This window comes from Castor canadensis, chromosome X, assembly GCF_047511655.1.
Source record: "Castor canadensis chromosome X, mCasCan1.hap1v2, whole genome shotgun sequence".
Taxonomy (NCBI): domain Eukaryota; kingdom Metazoa; phylum Chordata; class Mammalia; order Rodentia; family Castoridae; genus Castor; species Castor canadensis.
This window is the reverse complement of record NC_133405.1, coordinates 139,060,581-139,087,794: the sequence shown is the minus strand read 5'-3', so window position 1 is coordinate 139,087,794 and position 27,214 is coordinate 139,060,581. Positions and strand designations below refer to the sequence as shown.

The 27,214-nt window shown below is 40.0% G+C and overlaps 1 protein-coding gene across 10 annotated transcripts in view; it reads right to left on the bottom strand.

The window, feature by feature from the left end:
- Window positions 1-27,214, bottom strand: part of Nlgn4x (neuroligin 4 X-linked) — a 269,151-nt gene that overhangs the window by 198,160 nt on the left and 43,777 nt on the right. For 9 of the 10 annotated variants that reach the window (XM_074063051.1, XM_074063059.1, XM_074063055.1 and 6 more), the window contains one exon: window positions 8,051-8,853. The exons of the other annotated variant lie outside the window; for it this stretch is intronic. In XM_074063051.1, coding sequence (XP_073919152.1) covers window positions 8,051-8,522 — 472 coding nt within the window. In that variant the 5' untranslated portion in view covers window positions 8,523-8,853. The remainder of the gene's footprint in view (window positions 1-8,050; window positions 8,854-27,214) is intronic. 10 annotated transcript variants of the gene reach the window in all.

Below are 27,214 nucleotides of genomic sequence, written 5' to 3'. Positions count from 1 at the left end.
GGAGGCAGAAAGCCAGAGACTCACAATCCAGCCTAGCCCAGGCTAAAAGCAACACCCTATCTTAAAAGCTCCAAACACAAATAAGGGCTGGCAGAGTATCTGCTTACTAAGCTTGAACCCTGAGTTCAAACAGCAGTACGGTCAAAAAAAAAAAAATTCATGATGTTTTTCATGTCCTTGGTTCCAGAACTCTCTAAAGTCTGACTGCCTTTTTTCAAAAAAAGAATAGGAAGGTAAAACAGGTCCTGTGGTGGTGGGGGGGGGGGCAGGGAGGGTGGTTCCAATGGGAGGGGGAGGATATAAGGAAAAGGTGTAGGAGGGTGAATACAGTGGAATATTATGCACTCATGTATGAAAATGGAAAAATGAGACCTGCTGAAACTATTCCAGGAATGGGGGAGAGGATAAAGGAGAATGATGGAGGGGTGAATTAAACTGTGATACATTGTAAGAACTTTTGTAAATGTCACAATGTACCCCCAGTGCAACAGTAGTATGATAATAAGAAAATTCTTTACAAAAAAATTACTTTTACATGTCAAAAAAATAAAAAATTAAACTTTCAAATTAAAATTTAAATAAATAAACACTAACTGCATCCTGATCTGGGTTCTTACCCTTTGCAGTAGATCTGGATATCCAAGTTCCAATTTAACTTAATTTTTTTCCCTCCAAACTTTGAAATTAGGTAAACTTCTATCATCTCGAGCCCAATGAGTCCTGATGAATGTAAAAGTTTGTAAAGACTTCAGAAATGGTGTGAGGTTTGGAACCAGGAAAATCACACTTTAAATAGTCTGTACCTTGAGTTACATCTACTGCTGTCTGTAAGAGACGTGAGCACATTTTATTGTGACGTCATAAGCAAAAGGTGGGCCACCTCTGTAATCCTGTGGCACGATTCAGTAACTGCATGAGTAGAGAGATTTAAGATATTTTCTGGCATGGCAGTTGGAATTAGAGCTCCACTCTCCATTCCACACATAACACACAAGCAGTTATACCAGCAATAGTCACCGCCATGCTGGTTAATCTTCCTCTATTTCTATGCTCAGATTTTCCATGTATCTTATCATCTTTTGATGAAATTCTTTCATATCTCATGTGTCTTCAGGGCAACCACTGAAAGTTTCCACTGAGAGTTCTCATGAAAATAGTTTTCCCTTGAAGAAACACTGAAACCATGTCCCCTAAAGACAGGAACAAGACAAGGATGCCCACTTTCCCCACTCCTATTCAACACAGTCCTAGAATATTCCTAGCCAGAGCAATAAGGAAAGAAGAAGAAATAAAAGGAATACAAATAGGTAAGGGAAAGTCAAAGTATCCCTTTTTGCAGATGACTTGATCTTATACCTAAAAGACCCATGAGACTCCACCAAAAAACTCCTAGACAGCATAAATAGCTTCAGCAAAGTAGCAAGATACAAAATTAATCTATAAAAATCAGTAGCCTTTCTATACACGAACAATGAACAGACTGAGAAGGAATATATGGAAACAATTCTATTTACAATACCCTTAAAAAGAATCAAATACCTAGGAGTAAACTTAACAAAAGATGTGAATGACCTCTACAAGGAAAACTATAAACCCCTGAAGAAAGAGACTGAGGAAGACTACAGAAGGTGGAAAGATCTCCCGTGTGTATGGATTGGTAGAATCAACATAGTAAAAATGTCTATACTCCCAAAAGTCATCTACATGTTTAATGCAATTCCCATCAAAATTCCAATGACATTCATTAAAGAGATTGAAAAATCTACCATTAAATTTATGTGGAAACACAAGAGGCCACAAATAGCCAAGGCAATACTCAGCAAAAAGAACTATGCTGGAGGTATCACAATACCTGACTTCAAACTATATTACAAAGCAATAATGATAAAAACAGCATGGTACTGGCACAAAAACAGACATGAAGACCAGTGGAACAGAACAGAAGACCTGGATATGAAACCACACAGCTATGCTCACTTAATTTTTGGCAAAGGCGCCAAAAGTATACGATGGAGAAAAGACAGCCTCTTCAACAAATGTTTCTGGGAAAACTGGGTATCTGCCTGAAGAAAACTGAAACTAGATCTGTGTTTGTCACCCTGTACTAGTATCAACTCAAAGTGGATCAAGGACCTAAATATCAGACCTGAAACCTTGAAGCTAGTGCAGGAAAGAGCAGGGAATATACTATAGGTATAGGCAAGGAATTCCTCAGTAGAACTCATATGGCTCAGCAACTAAGAGAAAGGATGGGCAAATGGGACTACATGAAACTAAAAAGCTTCTGCACAACAAAAGAAATGGTCTGTAAACTGAAGAGACCACCCACAGAGTGGGAGAAAGTCTTTGCCAGCTATACACCAGACAAAGGACTGATAACCGAATATAGAGGGAACTCAAAAAACTAAACTCCCCAAAAATCAATGACCCAATGAAGAAATGAGCAAATGAACTGAACAGAGTCTTTTCAAAGGAAGAAGTCCAAATGGCTAAAAAACACATGAAGAAATGCTCAACATCCCTGACCAGAAAGGAAATGCAAATCAAAAGCACACTAGGATTCCACCTCACTCCTGTTAGAATGGCTACCATCAAGAACACCACCACCAACAAATGTTAGTGAGGATGTGGGGAAAGGAAGCTTCATACACTGCAGGTGGGAATGTAAGCTAGTACAACCACTATGGAAATCAGTATGGAGGCTCCTCAAAAAACTAAAAATAGACCTGCCATAGGACCTGGCAATTCTACTTCTAGGGGTACACCCAAAGGAATGTGAGTCAGCTTACAACAGAGGCACCTGCACACCCATGTTTATTGCAGCACTATTCACAATAGCCAAACTGTGGGAACAGCCAAGATGCCCCACCACTGACGAATGGATTAAGAAAATGTGGTATTTATGCACAATGGAATTCTACTCAGCCATGAAGAAGACTGGAATTTCGTCGTTTGCAGGTAAATGGATGGAAGTGGAGAACATCATCTTAAGTGAAGTTAGCCAGGCTCAGAAGGCCAAAAGCCAAATGTTCTCTCTCACATGGAATATAGGCCTAACACAAATCCAGCAATGTTATGAAACACTGGTCATGCTAAGCGGAGGCCGTGTGTGTGCAGGGCAGGAAAAAGAAGGAAGCTAATTACTTGAATATGGGTGCTACACTGTCTGTACAACAATGAATCTAGAAATCTTAAAGCTACTGAAAGCACCATAAGAAAGGGACTAAGGTAGAATGTAGATAATTAGGAGGTAAACCAGTTGGGGTTGTACCACATATATGCAAATACCACAAGGAAACTCCCTGTGTAGCTACCTTTATCTCAAACAAACAAAAATGTCATGTTTTTCTTTTTATCTTTTCTTTTCTGCAAAATCAGAGAGCAGGAAGGAAGAACAGGTTCTGCTTGGAAGGTCGGCACCAGTGGGAGGGGGAGGATGTGGGGAAAGGGTGCAGGAGGGGGAATATGGTGCAAATGCTGTGTACACAGGTATGTAAATGCAAAAATGACACCTGTTCAAAGTACTCCAGGAATCAGGGGAGGGGGCTAAGGAGGAGCAGTGGAGAAGTGAATCCAAGTAGAATAGCTGATACATTGAAAGACCTTTGTAACTGCCACAATGTACCCCACCCAGGACAACAAAAAAGGGGAAAAAAGCTGATTAGAACACAAAAAAATTTCCATAGAATGGAAGATTGCTTCAAATATTGAAATTGTTGAAAGAAAATTTTCTTTCATGACTAGAAATGAAACTTAATTCTCTATTCAAATTCCAAAATAATTTTTGACTACTAAATTTGATCACCCACAAATGAATAAAAGAAAAAAAAGAAAAAATAATAAAATAAAATAACTTAATGTTTACCATAATTATAAACTAAAATTTACATATCTCTTTATCAACTAAAAAATTCACACAAAGCAGGAATGTTTTTCTGAGCAAAAGAAAAATTCTGGGTTTATTGTGATCAAAAAAAAAAAAATTCCAGTACTGACAAAAGAAATGCAAATAAACCCCCATCGATAGATTTTGTGCAACGTGTACTTATTTTTATTGTTGTGCTGGGGGGTACATTGTGGCATTTACAAAAGTTCTTACAATATATCAAGTGCAAAATTTAAATAGACAATGTTCTTACTTTTATATTTTACTTTAGCAAAGTATACCTGAAGGCATATTGAAACTTTAGGCTCTTGAGGCTGTGACAGTGTTGCACAGTGGTAGAACACAAATCTAGTATGTGGGAGGCCATGGGTTCCTCTCCATTTCCATAAAGAGATAAATTATTAAAAATTCAGGTTCTTTCAACATTAAAAAAAAGAAAACAGTTTTCCCCTGAATTCTCACTGAGTTTTCTTTGTTCCCTAAGTAGAATAGTTCTGGTACTGCTTAGTTTACTAAATGGGTAAAAATGGGTAAAGTCCTGGAGATCACTGTCGCATTGTCTAAGCTTCCTCTATCTATATTTTACCTCATGTTCCAGACTTTCATTGAATATTTCCTCAATCAATAATCATGGAATGTTTACCTAAGTTACAGTATTGAAACAGTCAGTGCCACACTGAGGGAAAAAGCCTTCATTCCTTGCGTCTTCAACTCCTTTCACTCAATTGCATTGCAGGCTAGGGTGGAATTTCACTTTTACAGAAATCACACTGGCTGTTATTATTACCATCCACAATGACAGGACAATGACAATGACTTTTGTTGGTATATGTATTAGTATTGCCTAGTATTTTTGTCTCATGAAGGGGAAAATCCAAGGGCTGCTCGCCTCTAGAAATTTTTAAAGGACAAAACTTAAGACATACATCCAAGGGCAGAGGAAGTACATGATGCACTCCACCATGGAGCGGTCCACTGGTTCTATCCATTCACCAAGGTGCTCTGCACTTTCCTCCTCCACTCACTATTTAATATGACGTCATGCCTGGCATTTCATAAACTTCACTTCTAAACTTCACTTCTTTGGTATTCTAAATAATACCAAAGTTTCCCATTAAAACGTTTGGTGTTTTAATAGTCTTTCTACACTCATCTACTCTTTGAGGGCAATCATGAATTCAGGAGACCCTCATTTGTGAACCAACGTAGACTTATTATTTTTTACATCTGCCAAGCCACATTCTGCATTACTCTCTCAAAGTAACCTCTCACTCTCTCTCTTTCTGTCTCTCTGTCTCTCATACCTATCTGTCTCTCTCTCACACACACACACACAAACCTGTCTCTCCTTCTCCCTCTCCCTCTCTCTCTTTCTCTCTTTCACTCTCTCTCTCTCTCACACACACACCTATCTCTGTTTCTCTCTCTCACACACACACATAACCTTTTCTCTCCCTCTCTCTCTCTCTCACACACACACACATACACACACAAACCGTGCAGATCCGTATTAACTATCCCTTCCTTGTTCACATATCCTACTATGTCCCCTGATTAGGGTGACTGATACTGACCTATTTGAGCATTTATCAGAAGGTTACCTATGCAATTCAAGGCTAAGTAGTTAGCCTGTCATTTCGACCCAAAGAGAAATGAATAATCGATGAAAATTGAAATAATTTAATAATATCTGAAGGTAAAAGTAAGTTATCAGGAAACAAGCCTAAAATTAGCAGATTGTAATGTTAATTCAAACTAAGAGAGTCACCTTCAGCAAGACTTGATTTATTTTAACGAGAAATTACAAGTATTCTGTTTTCTATAGGAAAAATTACGCTTCATAAAAACATGCTGCCAAGCTGTCTGAGAATCTTCATGCGTGTTACTTTTGAGTTTATGATGTGCACTTATCTGCAATAAAGAGTACTCTGTCTGTTTTAGCGTGTTCCACGTTGGGTGGTAGCAGTGCTGCAGAAGTGGGGGCAAAGCTGGTGCAGGGAGGAACCGGGCGGATGGGCGCGAGCTGTGGGTACCCGCTGCTGTCCGTCCGTCCGTCCATCTGGAAGACGTGAGAGTGGAAATGAAGGCCTGCGTTGAGGAGCTCCGGGTGAAGTCGGCATGGGGCCAGCACTGCCCTGTACTGGTGCACAGGTGAAACTCATTCGCTTGGGATAACCAGTAACTGAATGCCTGAAACTCCCCAGTGAGCCCCAGTTGCTACAAGGAAAGAAAGGAAGAAGGAAAACAGCTGCGCAGGGTTCCCGGCAGCGCCCGGCCAGGGCAAGGGTGGCACTTTTGGCAGCACAGACACTCGGCAGACAGCAACTGGCTCTGCGTTCTCAGCACTCATTGTAAGAGTTTTGGTTCCCTAGCAAGGTCACATGTGCATATTGCCTGGAAAGGCACAGAGTCAAACCAGGGGAGCTGAGTCGAGTGTTAAATTGAGACCGTGTTCTCATTAGGTAGCGTTAGTCACATCTTTTTCTCCCCCAATTCAGGACCGGATCCCGATGCAATGGGCGCACAGTGCTGGTCTCACTGCCCGCATGGCACGTGTATGGCTCTGCAATCAGAACACAGTGACTTTCCTTCCCGGGTGGTCCCTCCAGTCCCACATCCTACAGGAGGATGCCCTCAAGTTCCCAGGGTTAGCTGTCCAGGGCAACACATCAAATGCATCAGGAGGGCAGTTCTAACCCCTTCTGTTTGTTTTGGACTTCTCCCCTCCCTTTCCGTCTTTCCTCCTTTTGCGGTTTTTATTTGAGCAGTTCGTTATGACAGAGATTGCAACCCAGGTGGCAGCTGTAATGATGACTCTAATTGGTTTGCTAAGGACCCTTCCTCATTTTCTCAGATGGGCACAAAGCAGCTACTTGGGAACTGTGAATGCACCAAGGCAGCCCAGCACACCGCACGGAAAACAGCATCCAAATGTCAGCTTCCCCCTGGCCATGGCACTCAGACCTGGAGTTACAGGACCACTGTGCGTCCATCACCCTGACAACCGGGGACTTGCCCAGAGCAGCTGATACAATGAAGTGGGGTCCTTTAACTTTGCTACGGGCTGCTCTTTATGATATCAGTGACATCCAACCTCAGCCTAATTGTTCCTGGCACTCTGCTTAGACTATCTATTGGATCATTCACATGGAGAGGAAATGATATGGCAAACAATAAAATTTGGGGAATCATGGAATTAATGTCCTCATTTATTTAAAAATTTCAGCCAATTCTTACTGGAAAACATTTTCCAGAGATGAAAGTATAAAAAGAGAGGAAAAAAGTCTCCATAAAAAGATGCAAAAGACACATTAAAGAGGTGTCTATAACTCCCACGAATTCTCTCTTTTAGTTCCAGGATGATTTCATCTTCTGGTTTTCTTTGTCCTTATCTAATAATGGCATATCATTTATTGTAGTATAAGTTTATTCTGGTTTGGCTTCACCAAAAATTTGAATTTGAGATCTACACAGAAATAGATATATTCAAATTTTACTCGCTTATTAAGTTAATGAACTCAACATTATTTCTCTTACAGGTTTTCTCAGGTCTTTCTAGAAAACAAGATTATTTCTTCAAAAGCTGCCACCTTGTTCTGTAGTATAGCTAAGACTCAGCTGACTGAAAACATCTGCCATTTGATTGTAGTGAATATCAGAAGAAAACAAGGTCTAAATTTATGTTAGCAAGTTGGGTTCCAAACAATGAAATTCAAGCTTTCTATGCACTATTCAATGTCATTGTTTCTTTTTTCCTTTTCAAGATTCAAAAAATAAGTGCTATCATTTCAGGTCCTTAAGGCCCCATTCCTCATGGTGGCAAGCTCCAGCATGATAACTGATCTTAGCCTATTCTTTAATAGTTTACTCCTGTACTGACAGTCCTGTTACAACATTCAACTCTTGAGCTCACACTGGTTAGCAGCTACAGTAAAACACTAGAACCGTGTTAAGAAGGAAACATATCAAAATAACTAAAGTCATCGATTACAGTCTTCTTCAGCCAGTAGATTCTCAGAAAATGCAATTGGAGCACAGTAACTGCATTTGGAATAAGAAAGAAAATAATAAAGGGGTAAAGAAAATATCATGCATAGAACATTACAACATACTGTCTGAGACAGAGTAAGCAAGCGGTACCTTCTGTGTAAGCAATGTACTTACCATCTTCTGTGGGCACATAGATGTTTAGGTAAAGGCAGTCTTCATTTTGATCTTGAACGTAGGTCATCAAAGTATCCAAATTGGCTGTAAACCAGATGGGCAGCATATCATGCAATAAAGACCTCTCGTCCAGGTGCTGGGGACACACAGCAGCAAACTGGGTAGCATTTCGAACCCCAGTCCATGATGATGGGGGTTCTGGAGGCTGAAATCTCCTCTCTCCAGTGGGAGGTGAAGCATAGGGTACCCCCAAGTATTGCTCCACTGGACCCAAAATCTCATTGGGCAACGGTGTTCGTAGGCCCCGGATCTTGCCATAATTAGTATTGACCACAGGATATTGTGCTTGGCTGTCAATCAGTGTGAACTTGATCGCAAGAGCAGTTATCCACAGTAGAACATTGGAGTTTAGCATGACGCAGACTGGCGTGAAGAACAATGGGAGCCATAACAGTCCCTTGGGCCTCGACATTGTTCACTTCCACATCCACAAGTGTCCAGGTGTCCGCGTGACACGAATTCAAGGAAACAAAGCAGCGTGGCCAGCAGATAGAGAGACAGAGTGATTTCCAGGGAGCAAAAAGCCCAGGAGAGGTGATATGCTAAGATGCCTCTACATGTGCTCATAGACAGAGCCCAAGGTTATAAAGAAACATGGCAGGTTTCTTGCCAGCCCATTGCCAGAGGGTAGCCCCCCTTTAATCCTGGAACCAGATTCCAGCAAGTACAATGTTCTCCAAGGAAATGGTGACCATCCAGCACCTCCCAAGGGCAATGACTCCTTATGAAAACTCCAAAGCAGCCTAGTGAAAAGAAGGCAGACAAGACTAATGAAGCCAATGCAACCACCCCACACAACATTTGCTATCTCTGTCATGCAAGCCACATCACTGCCTATGAACTCTTCTTCAGTGCATTTTCTAGTAGACAATGCACAACATGTAGGAAATACACAGCAACTCCTTGTTGAATGAGCAAACAAATCCTACAAACTTGCACAGGTTACACACGACTACAACAATAGGTCTTGATTTCACTACCGTTTACAAGGTTGGTCAGCCATTGGGAAGATACTCTGAAAACACTGTTTCTCAAGTGTTTAGAGAATTGTTCATTTTTCCTTAGAGAATATACATGGATTTCTACAGGTTTTTCAAGTGCATAGACCGATCTAGCTTCACACCATGTGAAAATTTATCAAATGCAATGTGTGCGTCACACACTGGAAAGAGCACAAACGCTGCACGTCAGTTCTCATTTGCATACACATCAGTTCTGATCAATTGTATAACTGTTTAGGCAGCATACTTTGTCACCTGAATCTCAGCTTCCTCATAAACAACTAAGCAGGTGGTGCATTTCAAACTCATGGTGTCATTTCATGTTTGTCACTTGAAGACATCATTCATAATTAAAAATGTTGATACTGCTATCCTGATTTTCAAGTAAATCACTGCATGCCCCAAGAGGTCTGTTCCTCACGCTGAGTCTACATTTGAGGTACGTTTGAAGCACCTTTTTACTGAGCCTGGAAAAAGTCAACTTTCAAAGTTGGGACTGTGACTATCCGCAGATCAATCACTGCCTCGATGGCGGTAAAGTGTGCTGTGCACCTGTAGGTGGCATGTTCTCAAGGATGGAGAACAAATTCATTAGATGTTGCAAGGACCATATTTTTAAACATGGTGTTCTTTAACTGAAAAACAGACAAGTGTGCTTGTAAGAATGTTGTAAGTTATTCGAAGCATTTCTGGAGTAGAACCTAAGTATGCATTTCATTTAGGGGAACAATTGAGCAGAATATGTCAAACAGCAATTAAAAAATAATAACAAAGTTGGAGCTAGATCTGCCATGGAGCAGCAATACTTTTGGCAGGAACTCCACAGCGTATGCCATCCTGGACAGAGTTAATCAAAGTTGATGAAAGTGCGCTAAAAGTGTAGGTTGCAACTTTTAGAGTGAGAAAATAGCCACAGCAAATGGCTGATTGATGGCTTTGCCTCTGTCTTTGAATTCTTCCATAGACAAAATGTGGATGCCACACCTGTGATCCGATTTCTGCATATTTAGGACACAAACGAGTAAAATGAGGTGATGGCGTGTGTGGATGCTTGTTTTCCTGAAAGACCTTCTGCTTTCAAACGAGCATTCACTTTCCCTTCCAGAGCCTTCCTCATGGGTAAGAGGGTGACAGCATTCACTTTTAATTCTGACAATATAGGTCCTGGAATGGTCTTTGAGTGCCCTGAGGGAACTGAGAACACCTCCCTGGGCTTCAGGTCAAATGCTGTCTTATACCTGCTGCATAAAGCCATGCAGAACAGAAACTGAGGCCACGCACAGAATGTACACGGCACAGAAAATACTCAAGAAACACAACATGCTGGGGTTTGAAACATCAACCTGGTCAAGGGACTCCTGGATACGAGGAGGCAACGTGCACTCTTCAGGGGCAGCTCACGGTACAGAGCAGGCTTTAGAGGAGGCAATTTGAATTCTTTGGACCTCACATTACTCATCTGTTTACAGCTACTTGGCATTAACTGAGATCGTCCACACAGGACACCATACAATCCTGGAACACACAGCTCAGTAAATGTAGAACCCAGTTGGTGGATTTCTCCTGGACTTATAAAGCCAATCCAATGAGGAATTCCAGCCCACTCCTCAAATTCTCCAACTAGGCCTGAAGAAAACTATCTACAAACACGTCACACATTGCTTAAAAGAGACCAAGATAGGGCACGTGAAGATGTCATACTGTGCCTCCTTGGATTAAGTATCTATGGGTACATTTATAGGTTAGAACCAGTGCTGTTCTGTGTGTGAGTGGTGGCTGGGGGGGTTATATGTATATGCATATGATATATGCCACATTAAAAGTGTGACAATCTAGCTGGGTGCCAGTGGCTCAGGCCGAAAATCCTAGCTACTTGGGAGACCCTATCTTCAAAGTAATTAGAGCAGCAAAGGGTTAGAGGCATGGCTCAAGTGGTAGAGCACTTGCCTAGCAGTGGAAAGCCTTGAGTTCAAAACCCAGTATAGCCACAAAAAAAGGCAATGTTCCAATTTTTAGTATTATTAGAAATGTTACTTACTGAGGATATATCTATTTTCATTGTCATTATTAAGGCATCATACAAATTTCACCAGCCTGTATATCCTCGGGGACAAAAAAATAGAAGAGCTCTTTGTGAGTTTCACAAAAATGAAGCAGATTTCATAAGGAGTGAAATGTTACACATATGTATAAATCGAAAGACATATCAAGGGATCAATCAATGTAGACAGATATTAATTTAATAGATGAGAAACACATGAAAGATAGATAAAAATAGATGGATGACTTACAGATTGATAACTAATGTAGATATATGGAGGTATACAGATTTCTAACTTTTCCAAAAGATACATTTTTAATTTTCTCAAAAGTGAAATTTTATAATAAAAAAGTTCACAAAAGAAAAAGTTAATTCCAAATATTCTATTGAATAACACAATTAATGAAGATAGTTAAAAACTGTAATTTGAGAGTGAATAGGACTAAAAGCAGGTATTTCTCAGCAAAAGTCACACAAAATGGCAGTATCTCAGGATGGCATTTTTGCCTGATTTATGAGCTGGCTGAGCACTTTAGGATGATTCTCTTCAGGGCAGTTTCTCTGTTCAAAGTTGCAATTCACAGAAGGCTCAAATGCTTCAGGACTATCAGAATGCAAATGATTCAACATTAAAATTTCAATAACTTTCTCCCTAAAGTGTGTATCCCTCAAATTGAGATTGGATTAGTTTTGAGATATCTATTTAATTAAGATAAGCTCTGATAGCGAATGTATTTTGTTATTTGGGGTTTATAATGAATAAAATCATATCCACTGAGTGTTTATAGCCTTGCCCTTATAAGACCGGAAAACATTAGACAATAAGGAGCCTTGCAGATGTATTAAAATGAGAAGAATGAGATGGAAGCAAGCTTTTGCCATGAGTTACCTCCAGGTTGGATGCTCTGGGATGTCTGCTGCCAGCAAGAGGCACATGCACGAAAGTGTATATTCCCCAACCTGTGCACATTCTGCAGGTGGTTTTGCTTGTTTCTGGTGGGGACTGCAGCACTTTCTAATTCCTGAACTGGAAGCTGTTTATCTTTTGTTCTGAAACCCAAATATCTACTTTGAGTTAGCTTGGTGCATTGTTTCCTATTGGAACAGCTTATTTTCCATACAGGGGCACACAGAAATATGCAGGCACACACACACCGTCAAACCCTAAACAAGATTCACTTAATACCATCAATCATTTAGTTCATCCACTTTTATATCTATTTTAATAATCTGGCCTCAGTTTTATCTCCTACATCAGCAAAGTTACAATTTTTATTGGTCTTTTGTCAAATCTTAAATTCTCACATTCATTCAGGCAGTTTCTATTGGCTCTAAAATCAGATCCTATGAGAAATTCTGGGGAGTAAAATGCAGATGCACACTACACCATCTTCAAGGAGGTTTGGGGCCATAGTTCACGTGCCTCAGACATCAACCCCGTTGACTCTTTCACCATTTCTCCTCATCCATAGAGATTCAGGTGAGAACACTTGATCCATGCTGGTAGGAATAACCATTCCAACAGGAGCCTTTGCAGAGCTCAAATGAAAGGAGTTAATGGCTATGTGTTCCCCAGACAAACTGATTGGTTTGGATAGAAAGATACTCCATACACATGATCAAGAATAAAGCATAGATCTCTCTAGAACAAACTACATGGGCAGCAAGCCCTTACACTGGCCATAGAAATAGGATTTGGTTTAGTCCATTTGGACTGCTTTAACAAAATATCATAGACCAGGCGGCTCATATACAACAAAAATATATTCTTACATTTCTTAAGGGGGAGTCCAAGATCCAGACAGGTTATAGTCATGTCTGGGGAGGGCTGCTTCCTGGTTCTAGCTGTGTCCTCCCATGATAGAAGGGATGAAGGAGCTCTCAGGGGACTCTTTTGTAAGGTCACTAATCCTATTCATGAGTTTCCATTCTCATGAGCTCATCACACCCCCAAGGCCCCACCTCCTGATATCATTGTCACCTTGAGGGTGAGCATTTCAAAAAGTGAATGTGGTGGGGGACACATACATTCAGTCTACTGCAGTAGTCAGATTGTGTAATGTAATAGCACCTTGGGCTGTGATAACAAATGTCATTTTGGCTTATATACAACAGAATTGCATTTCTCACGGTTCTGGAGGCAGGAAGTCCAAGAACAAGGTGACAACCTCATTATCTGGTGAATGCTGCTTCTCTAGGCAGCTACCTTTTTACAACCACCTATGGCAGGTGGGACAAAAAGAACATCTCTGGGGTCTCTTTTATAATGTCCCCAATCCCATTTACAAGAATTCCACCTTCATGATCTAATCACTTCTCTAAGGCTCTACCTTGGGTGTTAAGATCTCACCACACAAATGTTGCCGGGACACACACATTCACACTGTATCAGTATTTCATAAAAATTGCTCTTCTAGGTTATGGGGACATCGACAAGGAAAAGAGTATCTGCTTGCCAGAACCTAACCTTCTCATGGAAGTATTTATCCATAACTGTCATTCTTTAATTTTCTTATTCATTTTCTGTACACCTAAACCTACCACAGGAGTTGGTAACTAGTAAAATTTTAAGGGCTTCATGTTCTGTGTCTTGTTAAACAATTCCCAACAGTTTCCAAATGTCTGTCAAATAGTTTGAAAACATCTCTCCAATTTGCATTGATCTCTCTCACCAAACTCAGTGATGTGTCCTTAAGGTTGAAATGTCTTGTTTCCAAGAATATTGATATTTTGGGATAGATCTAAATATATCATTGTCCAGTTTGCTAAACTGCTTGTTTTTCTTTTCTATTTTAATAATTAAACCTTGGTGTTTCTACTCATTCAGGCTCTATTCAAAGCCATCTTTGGTGGCTCTTCCTCAATGATCCCACATCAAATAAATCCTCAGATCCACAGATGACCTTAACAGAGGAGATGCTCAATTTCACTCATCATTAATGAAATGAAGATGAAATCACAGAGCTGGAGAAATGGCTCAAATGGTAGAGCACTTGCCTAGTAAACAAGAGGTCATGGTTCAATCCCCAGTAACACATGCAAACATGCAAACAAACAAACAAAAAAGAAGTCACAGTACTATTAGTGAAAATTTCAAAGACCTATGAAATGCAACTATTGAGCAATGATGGAAAATAGAACTGATGAAAATTTGTGCCTTCCTTTTATAACATAATTTCACATGACACAGGATAGCAAACCTACAGAGACATATGGTGTAGAAACACAAACACACATGTATCTCCAGAAGTTCCTTCTAATTTGGTGGAATACATTCCAAGACTCCACAGGATGCTGACATTGCAGATACCACCAAACCCTATATGTGCTATGTTTTTTCTTGTCTCTAATAAAATTTAATTTATGAATTAGGCACAGTAAGAAATGAACAAGAAGTTACCATAGAATCGAAATTTGTGATTGAATGAATCCATATGTACAGAATTAACAGGTATGGAGGGTGGATTGCATATAGCAATAAAGGAGGAAAAGTAGCCTATTTTATGTTATAATGAAAGCTGTCAGTGTGACCTCATTCCCTCTCAAAATCTAATTGTATACTTACACTTCTTGTGATGATATGACATGATACACTGCCTACATGATGAGATGAAGTGAGCTGAGTGAACTTGGCATTATGGCATAGCATTAGGGTCATTATTAAGTAAAATAAGATTTACTTAAACAAAAGCACTGCAATGGGAAAGTCAATCTAAGATATTCGATATTGCTACTAAGTGACTCTCTGGTGTACAGTGTATACAGTGTGGATACACAGGATAAGGAATTATTCATTTCCTGGTCAGGATGGAGCAGAATAATATGAGATATCATCATGTAATTCAGAATGGGGCACAATTTAAGATATATGAATTATTTATTTATGGAACTTTTCATTTACTGTTTTTGGACTACAGGTGGCCATAGGTAACTGAAATTACAGGAAATAAAACTGCAGATAAGCAGTGGAGTGCTAAATATACATGCATACACATCCAGACACAGACACATATGTATATAGTCACAACAGACTATCATGTATGCACACACTTATAAAGTCATAGCAGCAGAAAGCACTAGAACAATTCAGATGTTCATAAACAGAACCTGATGGGTCCGTGGTAGAGTGCTGGAATAGCACACGTAAGACCCTGAGATTGAGCCCCAGCACCACGGAAATAAAATATAAAATCAATTCTAAAATGCAAGGCTTTACACAATAGAAAATGAACAAAATGCAGATGCATGGACCAAAGTGGAGAAATCTCAAAAATGAAAGGCATGTTGCAAAAGACTGTGGTTTGATTTTACTTATCTAAAATTAAAATTAAACAATACATTGCTTGTAGCAACATTTCTCCTAAACTGTAAAATTGCAAGAGCACTCTAATACCAAATTCTGGGATAAGAATTATCTCTGGGAGATGGGAAGAAGAGAAGCAACTCACAGGAAAATGCAAAGATAGCAGCAACATTCCCTGTCTTCATCTGCCAGTGGGTATTCAGTGTTGGATATTTATAACTTAAAGAGGACATGCATGTATGTTATGTGTTTTACAGTGCACTGTAAAATAATCACAGTCATCAAAACAGGCACAAAAACATACAGATGCAGACCCATTTCCAATTATAAAAGTCAAGAGATGCTTATCCCAGGCGCTTGGGACTTAGCTTAGTGGTAAAGCACTTGTCTGCATGTGTCACACCTAGGCACAATCCTCAGTACTGCAGAGAGGCAGAGGAAGGGAGAGAGAGAGAGAGAGAAAGAGACTTGATGACTTTATTTTCATCCATTTGCAAAACATCTTAGATTGTACAGCTGAAGGGATAAAGTAAACTGCTTTCTTTAAGTTTTTGTCACAAGCCCAATGTTACATAAGCAGCACCAGGGCCCTGACTGTCCTGCTAGGACAGTCAAGTCACCCAAGCGGGCTGGCTTTCCACCTTGGTCACCAATTAGCCCAGCGGCCTGTGCCCTTTCCCTTACGTCCTGGGCTTGAGCTTGCTCAACTGCAAAATGAGGACTTGGACAAGGTGCCCTCTTACATTGCTTTCAGCACAAAGATGCTTGGAAACCTCAGACTCTTATCTCCAAAGAAGAACTGAGATGAAATGGAGCCCACGGAAACGGAAAGTCCTCAGTTGAAGGAGGAAGGAAAATGCAGGGGAGACGTTTGGTTCTGAAGAGATGGCACGGTTTACCACTCAGAAGTGGCTGGAGTTAATGCAGCCTTACAGTTCTGTGCTTGAAAACTATGTTTTGAAGCACAAACCGATAGGGCAGGCTATCGAAAGACACTAGAGGTTCCTGCACTTGAGGCCCAGCGTCAGAAGGAGCGTTCACTGGCTTCCTCCCAGGGCTCATTGCACTAACTGCACTCCACAAATAATACTCTTCGTCCTCACGGGTGATTATGCACTTATTACACTACAGTTGTCCTTGAATTTATTTTATACCCATATGCATATGTACACAAAATTACACATATAAAGCAAGTTTTAATAGTATATTTGCACATATATATCCAAGCTAACATGCACATATAGATGTATCTCAACTGGTCACATAAATTACATTTCATATGAAGTATATATTACATATTATATTTTATATGGGAGTCCAATAGCTTAATACTATAGTGGTCAGTTTAGCGATACCCACACGCACATACACACGGAGGGAGATGATCACTTCTTATTAGGGTACGTGGATTTCGATGCTAGTTCAAAGAGATTTAAATGCACACATTTAAACATATTCCACATATGCATATATCTATGCGTGTATGTGTGTGAACACGTGACATATGTCTCCAAACCGACCAACCGAAATAGGAAGCTCTGAAAACTCCTTGGCTTTGCCATTCTTGTGAATCCCCAGCCCCATGTAGCTCATCAGAACTACACAGGTGCAGAGGGTGATGGCAGTGGCTTTCCCTCCCATGGTCTTAACAAACATAGCAGCATGCAGAATGGCTCAGACACACGCAGATAAGCTCCAAATGTTCATTCACACATTAAATATCTGGGAGGCAGTGGAGGACAGTGGTTGGGAACTTAGCATCTTGATATGGACTGCCTACATACAAATCCTGGCTCTGATAACTGCACCAGCAACTCTAGAGGAAGGTGTAAACCACCAATGCTTCCATTTTCTTAAGTGAAATACAGGCCTGTTACCAGTGTGTATGGGGCAGGAGGTGGGAAAGGGTGTAGGAGGGTGAACATGGTGCAAATACTGTGTACATAAGTATGAAAATGGAAAAGTGAGACCTGTTGAAACCATTCCAGGAATGGAATGGAGAAAAAGGAGAATGATGGAGGGGTGAATTCAACTATGATATAGTGTAAGAACTTTTGTAAATGTCACATTGTACCCCCAGTGCGACAATAATAATAACTTAAAAAAAAAAGAAAACTGGGCCTAGAAACAGGATGCAACTCACGGGTATTACTGCATGTGGCACCATATGTGTGCTGGGATATCCATGTGGCTATGAAATTGTATGAATATATTCTCCATATACATGCTACATGTGTATATCTATGCAAACATACAAATTTAAAACAAGAAGCATTCCCCAAAGACATACTTGCTGTGAACCCAACTTTGATCCACAAGAAGAAAGTGCACAAGTCAAATTCCCATCCTCAAGTAGTAAATAGTCCAGTTGATGTAGTAAATATATTTAATCTCATTACAGCAATTTAAATTGCTCTGGTGGATTTCCTCCCATCCTCTCCTTCCGTGGGACAGTGGGCTTTGCCAGATAGATTCCAAATCTGGACGGAGTGTGTGCAAGACATATGTGTGATTTCAGACATGGGAAGAGAGCTGGAGAAGAGGGCTTCTGTGTATAGGTAGTAACACCAGAGTTACGCGTGGACGATTAAGAGCGTGGATCAAAGTCTATGGCGATTTTCAAGTCACGGAGATGACAGCAGAAGGAACACTCATATTATGCCATAGCTGCTTCCTAAACGTTGACATTCAGTGCTAGACTAGGCGCCATCAAAGGGCAAATAGCATACATGATTAATACCGGTACTAGGAGATGGAAGGTCATCCACAAAGGGGAGTAAATCAAAAGGAACAGCAAAGATGCAGAAGGAGCTGAGACGCAAAAGGCAGGAAGGCAGAAAAACTGTCAAGGTCAAACTGCAGAGCAATCTTAGCTCATCTCTTTCAGATACCATGAAAACTTTTACTTTCACACCCATCTCCACTCATGATCCCTCCCTAAAATCCCTACAGGCTCTATGGTATACTTTTAAACATTTTATTGCCTAGGAGAGTCTCATTGAGAAGAGAAAAAGAAGTCTTGTCACTCACCAACATAGCAGTAAAAATTACTATTTGTTGGCATTTGCTTGTTTTCAACCAATGTCAACTAAACTTAATTTAAGAAACAGTGTAAAGTGAGTTTGGAGACATATTTGCCTATACTTCTGCAAACAGAGCAAGCAATCCCAGATTCCAGACACTTCTAAGGCCATTTCCTGTAAAAAGCTTTGTCACAGCCATTATCGGGTGGGCAGATATCATCTTATTTACTAAAAGAAAGTATTTTAGAAACACAGGTGGTGTGGAGGGTACCTGAGCGAATTCGTCTGCAAGGCAATTACATGTGTGAATCTGGGAGAAAAAAGCAGCCCATTTATAAACAGCACAGTTAGACCCCATCGTGTCACAGCAGGTCTGCTGGTGGTTGAACACTTTGGACATTTTGACGTTAATGTGGACAAGAACTACTGTGTACTTCCAGGTGGGGGACAGAAATAAGTGCATTATAATGCAAGTATGTCTCCAGGTATCACTATAGGGAGCTCTACATTTGCTATTTGAAGCCTCTCCTAAAAGAAATGTCACACTCCATCTTCTACACAAGATCCTAACTTCTCTCTCATTCCCCCACCTCTAGAAAAAATTGCTACCAACATATGTAGGTTTTTTTTAATAAACAAATAAAACCTTTCCATGCACAAAATTCCACATTGAGAGGATATGTGTTACATATATACGTATATGTGTTCTTTCTCTTATGTGTAAGTTTAGGGGGAAAAAAGTCAGACTAAATTGTAGAATAGTGATTAATAGAGTTGGGAAGAGTTTGGGGTGAATAAACAGAGAAAATATCACAATATGTACAATTAATACATGCTAATCAAAACTTTTAATTAAAATATAAAGGTCAATCTACGGGGAAAAACTTTTTAAAACGTGATTAATTGCCAAATTATAGACCATGTGTATTTCTAACTCTCCTGATCTAGTGAACAGAGCAGTTGATAAGATAGCTTCTCCTGGTGAAGAAGACGGACATGTGAGTAAGTGAAAAGCCGCCCACTGGACAACCTCAAGCAAGCCTCTTCCCTTCTGGCGAAGACATGCCCTTAGCATAAGTTCTCCGGAGAATAAATGGCACATAGTTCTAGGAGGTCTTGACCAAAGTGTGTCGAGGCACTTGCATGGACCTCCACTTAGAGGTCTTGTCTGTCGCCATACACTCCCATTTGACAGACATCTTCCTGGCCATCTTGCCAGGTGACCTTTGGTGGAAACTGAGACTTCCACAGCTTGACTGAACTTAAATGCAAAGCCAGGCACACAAGTGCCTACTAGGAACACTGGGTCCTCTCATTAAAGAAATTAACCATCTCTCCAACACCAGAAAGTCTTAATGTCTAGAAATATCCCAGCAACCTCATGGTAGTTCTCATTCTGAACCCAAAGCACTTAATACCAATGCCAAAACTTGAAAACGAAGGAATGTTGGGTAGTACAGAAATACACAGCACACTATTGTTGCTATAAAATTACAGTGGGAATTCTGCAAACTAAAGGAAGAAGGAAGCTGTCAGAAGTGAAGTTTAATTAACTTCTTATTGGATACCATCTCTATTCTTTAGAACCCATGAAGATGAGTTCCAGGGACGAACACCCCACTCAGCCCTGATGGCCCAGGAGCAAGGGAAAGAGGCGCACGCCAATGTGGTACGGTATTCCATGATAAGCCGAAACTCTTGCTAGAGCTTGGATATGGCTTGGATGTGGGTCCCTACCCCAAGGTTCCATTTGTAAAAATTTATCCCCCATTGTGAAAATTAATAGAATAAGATTAGAAGTGGGGCCTCTGGAAGATGAGGGTGGAGTCCCCATGACTGAATCCTGGTGGCTTGACAGCAAAAGAGGGCGAGACCAGAAGAGACACCCAGAGCCCCTGCACACTACTGTCTCGCATCATGACACACTGTACCTTCTCAGGACTTGGCAGAAAGAAGGTCATCACCAAATGTGAGCCCTTGACCTTGAGACTCCAGAAATAAACCTTTTGTTCTTAAAATTTGCCCAGCCTGTGGTATTGTGTTATTATCAATAGAAAGGGGACCTTGCCTTTCCATAACTCAGAAAGGACAGGGCTATCATTTGCTTCTCTTCTGTCTTCTAATCTGAACCATGCCCCTTTAAATCTCAAACTTCCCTTTTGCTTTTCTTACGCACACGTGGGAAGACTGTTTTCTCCCAGCCACCTTCTTCTGTTTAGATAAGGATATAAAAAGGTCGATCCTTTTATCAGCACAATTATCAGATGTCACAGATTTTATGCTTTCCTTGGCTATTTGTAGACCTCCTGTTAAGAGCTATTCTATTCACCTCTAACCCAATTACACCCAATTAAATCCTCTGCCGTGGTTGCTCTATTTCCCCCATGTTTAATTGTCCCTTAACAAGGCTCTGTGACGGCATGTTCTTTTCAGTTGGCCCACCCCAGACTGTGTAACCGCAGGATGTGATATGCACATATCAAATGTTGATGCAAAATTTTCATCTGGCAAATTCACCTGAGTAGAAACCTACCAACAGAGCATGACCATTTTAAGAATAAGTTCTTGCTGTGACTTCAAACAAGACTGAATAAGTCAAAAGGATGTGAAGCAATACACATACATTTATATATCCATATATCCATATCCATATATCCACACACAGATATATGCATATATAAACCAGTTTGTCTCTAGGATATAATATATGCCTGCTGAGTTAATTAGGTCATTAGGAAAACAGTGAATTTATGACAGGACTGATACTAATTTTCAAATAACTGGTTTCAGAATGTATGAACACATAATCTTTGAATCTAAGTGTGTGTGTGTGTGTGTGTGTGAGAGAGAGAGAGAGACAGACAGACAGACAGGGAGAGAGGAAGAGAGAGAGAGAGAGAAAGAGAGAGAGAGAGAGATTGCTTCTTTCCAAGCTTTTTACATGGTATATTAAAGTTAGTACCTCATTTCCAATGGGGTGTTCCAATGGAGCCATTTTTATTCTATTTACTTCACAAATTAAAAGCTTTTAGGAATACATGGAAGAACATCAAAAATCTATTAGCTTTATAGACACTCTAAGAATGTGAACATAGGAATCCAAAGCCCATAAAAAGCAAAGAAAACTCAGGGAGTCAGGATGGAGACTGCTCTCTACGAGATGGTTCTTGAGGAGATCACCTGGCTTTCTACACCAGTCCAAAGGAACATCTCCAAGGCAGAAGAGAGAAGAGAGACATCTCCAACATCAAGAAAAGTGAAGCAATAATGAATTCCTACTGAAATGCGCAATTTGAGAAACAGGCTCAAAGTTAAGATCAGGTGATAAAGCCAGTCACAAATGGCAATATTGCATGGATTTACTGAGTCAGTTTCTAGGATCGAATGACTTATCCACAGTCAATGTTTTTGTATGTCACTGCCTTCTCATTTAATAGCACACAGACCTACATACTGTGACCATGGCTCAACACACTACTTACAGGTTGAAGATGCACTGAAGAAATACAAGCTAGGATAGCTGCAAAATTTTAGGGCATGTGTTCTATTGATAATTACCAATGCTTATTAGTATAAACTTCATCCTCTTCACTTTAGAAGGTTGGGAAGAAAAGCCAGATAATAACAAAAGGAAATTGGCTACAACACCAGCATCCTTGACCTCAGAATGAATTTCTAGTGTTGGTAGTTACGTCACTGATCTTGAATTAAAGGGCATCACAGAATTAGTGCAGTGGAATGCACAGAGCTCCTCCAAAGAGCCACTGAGGACCACTGCCTGGGAAAATGCAAACTGAGAAAATTACATTCAATTCAGCTTCATGTGTGGCTCCAGAAACCGAAGAAATTGGAATAACTAAACCAGAATGGTGCCATTGACCACGCACAATTGGCTTCCCATAGGCCAGACAAAGCCCTCCACAAGAGAACATTTTGTGACTTTGATTTAAAAAAAAAAAAAAAGAAAGAATGTAAAATGACCAGAAAATGGAAAGACTGAAAAAAGCATTAGGTCATCTTTAAGGGATGACAGACATTTCTCTAAAGAACATAGCAGAAAATAAAACAACAAAATGTTAACTTTGCCCAATCTAAATCATCATTATTACTGAAAGCACCATATCTAGGGGATGGAACCCTTAGACAAGATTTGTGAGTTTATTTGCTTTTGCAGTGTTGTGCATTGAAGCCAGGGCCTTGTGCAAGTGCCCTACTACTGAGCTCCTCCCTGGCCCTGGATAAGGTCTTAAAGTTAGAGTTCACGCTACTTGATTTGTGGTTTTTCAAACTCTAGTGCATATTAGATTCCATAGCAAAAATAGAATAATCTCTCTGCTCAGATGAAATTCCTGGCCAAGTCCATGCAATAACCTCTCCAAGTGAGATGTCTATGTTCTAGACATCACATACATGCTCCATACAATCTTGGCCTTTTTTGGAAAAAAAAAGTTGTTTCAACAAGGAAAGACAAGAAGGAAATCTTCCAAGCTTAGTAACAAGCAGCATGTAAACAACAACAAACGTGTGTTCCCTGTATAAGATACACCGTCTTTCTCATGAGCACACCTGCCTTAGGAGGGAAATGCTTTCCGAGCCATGTGACAGGCTTCTCAAAACAGGCTCCCTAGTAATTCTAAGCAATATTTTATGCTTCTTCTCTCTGTTACATTATCTTTAAATCATCTACAGGCAACAACCACCCTGTTTTCCTCTTCCCTCTGAATTCCCTTACACAATCACCATTCTGCTTTGGTCATATCACAGTCTTCATTGAGACAGTTCAGTTGCTGAGAACTCCCAAGCCAAGCACAGAACTCCAATTACAATAACTCTCTGGAGCCACCAACAGCCTCACGTTTCCATTCTCATGAGTTCTGTGAGTCGGTTGCTCCATTTTTCCGAATGTTCCCACAGCACTAAAGCCTATTGGAAGTACTATTTCCACAGGGTGAAATGCTTCTTTCTACCCTTTGTTTTTCCCTTCAAGCGTCACTGTAGGATCCTTGGTGTCCAAAGTGCAGCTGGCACTTGTGGGACCTGTGTTCTTTGAGCTGTCTTGTGTGAAGAGCATGTTTTTGTTAGACAGTGTCTTTCCACTCACCGCTTATTGTGCTACTTGGAGAACCACATAGGCAGTGTTCTGAGAAGCTGCATAAAGGATAAAGCTCCTGAAACCTTCCATGAGTGAAATGCCTTGACTGTCTACACAGACTGCATTGACAAAGAGGTCTACATAGAATATCATTTTTCTTAAAAATTCTTCATGCTTCTGTCTTCCAATGTTTAGTAAAAGGCATGAAGGGTTGCATGACTTTCTAACTCTTCATTTATAGGTTGTTTTATTTTCTCCTTGACTTTCAACTCTATGCAGCCAGGCATAACTTCACAATGGGAATACCTTCTGACAAACGCATTGTCAGGCAATTTCGTCACCGCACAAATATCACAAAATGTGTACTTACCGGAACTAAGCCAGCCACATCACTAGGTGACATAACCTATGGTGCCATCATGGCATATGCAGTCCATCCTTGACCCAGGCATCATTCAGGGGTACGTGACTATATATTTGCTATTCTGAAAATTCTCAGTGGGTATTTGGATGCATTGCACTCCATTCACCATGGTCAAGCCCCTCACCCCTACTGTGGCTCACGAGACTTGGAAGCTGACAGCTTTTAATGCTAGGAATATTTAAAATATATATATAGGTCATTCCTGTATCTTTGGTTTCTAGAACATCCTTTTTTGGGGGAAATATTTTCTGGGTATCAGTTTCCTAGAAGGTGTCTCAATATTCTTTCAGTTCGTTTTCCTTTCAAGGGAGTTAATATTGTATTTATTTTCCAGTCTTTTTTAGCTTGGCTGTTTTGCTGCATTTTTATCAAAGTTCTGTCTTTGTAATGCACCAATGCTTGCACATAGCTCTTAAACGTGATAGGTCAGCTCTGTGTCATGTTTGCAGTTGGTACTGCATGTGCTACACCCAGGTAACTTTTTCCTTCAATTTTCTTGGGATTGTTGCTAGAGGCTGGCTTATCTAGGATATTAGCTTGCCTCTTCTAATTCATTAAGAAGCCTACTGTGGGACTGAGCGATCCTTCAGCAGGTGGACATCTTGTGTCATGTATGGGTCATGTATTCAAATGACTTTGGAATGACATTGATGGACTTCATTTAGCTGATGTTCAGTTTATCAAGAAAAGTATCCTCCAATAAATCCGTATGCTGTGGAAAGCCAGTGAGTTGCCATCTGGGAGGAAGGGACAAGGAACAAACTTTCCTCTACTACTTTGTAATGAGTATGTAATTTCCTCCCTTCGAAGTCTGAGCTCTGGTTCTCTCTCACTAAGCCTCACATCCCTCATGTCCTTCTGTGCTAAATTAACTTCCTCCAGGATAAAATCTGTCTTGTTTCCTGCAGAGTAGAGTGAAGGATAATACTTTGTCCACACAGACTGAAAATCTCTGGTCTAACAAGCTCAATTAAGCTTAGAGTAAGAACCTTTGTAAATGCTACAATGTACCCCCACCCAGCACAACAATAAAGAAAACAAAAAAAAAAAAAAGGAAATGAATCACTAAAAAAAAAGAAGAAAGTTTGTGTTCAATCCAACTAGAATAAGGAGAGACGCCAAAGTCATCATACATTGCAATAATTTTGGACATTTTCCTCTGACAACAGAAGCATAATGTACAAGAACCTGAATTTTTTACTTGGATTAAAAAGAATAAAACTCAACAGAAACAGTGAGGGTAGCATAACATGGTCTATTACTATGCCACCCTGAAGAGAAGACAATGCTTTCTTCGAAATATAATTTCTGCTACACACTGCCCAAGGCCGTTTGGTCAGGAACCTGATCCACTGCTTCTCAAGTGCTACTTCATCCTGTCCTCCCCGCACTGTCCTAAAGAATTTACTCGTTTTCATTTGTTTCTATCAAAGATGTTTCCATACTGGCCCTGGCTGTGGTGACATTTGAAGTTGGGACTTTAAGAGACGGGTCCTACTATGTCCTTAGGCTAATTGAACATTGTCCTATGAAGTGATTGTGGGTCCCCAATCTCCTTTTGCCTTCCTCGTTTTCAGAAGTGATTTCTTACTCCCAATATGACATCTGCCATGAATGTCTCACCAGTCAACCTGATTAGGGCACCATGCCTTTGAACATTCAGTGAGCTAAGTAAGCCTCTTTACTTTAAAGTCAGCCTGCCTCGGATATTTTGTTGTAGCAATGGAAAATAGACTGATATAATCATTGGCATTTCTCCACCCACAGCCGCTTGTTCAGATGTGGTGAAACCAATGTCAACCCAGGGGAAAAATTGTACATATCTAACAATTACGCTGTTTACTCCTCTTCATTTCCATAGAGTAGAAAACACTAAAATTACCTTGAAGACTACGGAAGAGAAAATACTAGATATCATTGCTTATCAAAGCAGAATGAATTATTGCTATTTTGCAGCAATAGCAGACGCTATCATCTAAATTACAGATGTCCGAATGCCCGTTGGCCTATTCTACAAATGTACCAGCAGTATCTGACTATTTTCACATCCCCAAAGTTGCAAACAAAAGCTCAACAGTTTATAGAAACAATAGTGTGGGATTAACTTTCCAATTTTAGGATTAGAGATACAGAAAATTGGATCCTATATATTTTCATCTAAAGAGAAGTTTAGGCAAAGAAAGGTTGCAAAGACATTGAAAATATTTGCATTTAGAGAGAAGTTGACAGTCAAGCAGATATAACTTTTTATCATCAACTGTATAATGCGCTTATGTATACATTCAAAGATGTTACATGCATTGTCGTATTTAAAGGGAAAAGGGGAACTGGCTACTCAGTCTTGTATGTCTCATGAATGTAGATGGCCATAAGTTTGTGGTCTCTGCACCATCATTAGGTAAAGAACCGATTCTGGCTGACCCATCTGCAGAGTAGTGGGTACTTCTAAATGCCTCCAACCATTTTCTTTCTTTTTGTTTTTTTTCTCATGCTGTAAATTTTATTCTAAAAATAGTTCTGATTAATCCTTTTGACAAATACGTTGCCGCTGTGTTTGAAAGCATAATTTTGCTGAGTACATTGCTAAATGCATTCACACACCTAATGTACACTCAGTTTTAGAATGGAAGGAAAGTAAGTTCTCCCTTTTTAAAGACGTGGTCACTAATGATGTGTGCATGACCCTTAGAGGTCAGCATGATCTTAGAGCAAGGATTATGCACCAGCAGGGTTCCAGGTTGAATACATGGTTTTCTTATTTACTCTCCAATGACAGAAAAGAGCATTGTTCCCATTTAACAAAAAGAACAATGGATCCTCCAAAAATATAAAACCTGACCAAGGAGTTGGTACCTAAATTGAGACCACAAATATCACACACACACACACACACACACACACAGAGGTTATTATACTATATATCATTATATACATATATATAATTTTCCTTAAAGGCTGTATTTTTACTCAAAGGCATCAAATCTCTCTGTAGTAGCATGAGATCATGATATTCTATATAGTGAAGCTGAAACAACTAAACAATAAAACCTTCAGTGTTAATTGAGCTTCGAATTTTCTTGTGTCTCTTTGCACCCTTTCAAATTAAAGAGTATTTGCCAGCATTGAAAAAAAGGCTGCTGACTTTAAATCAATCCCTCCATAATTTGAGTTCTTAAAATCCATTAAAAAAAAACCCATCGATGACCACCAAGAAAGTTCC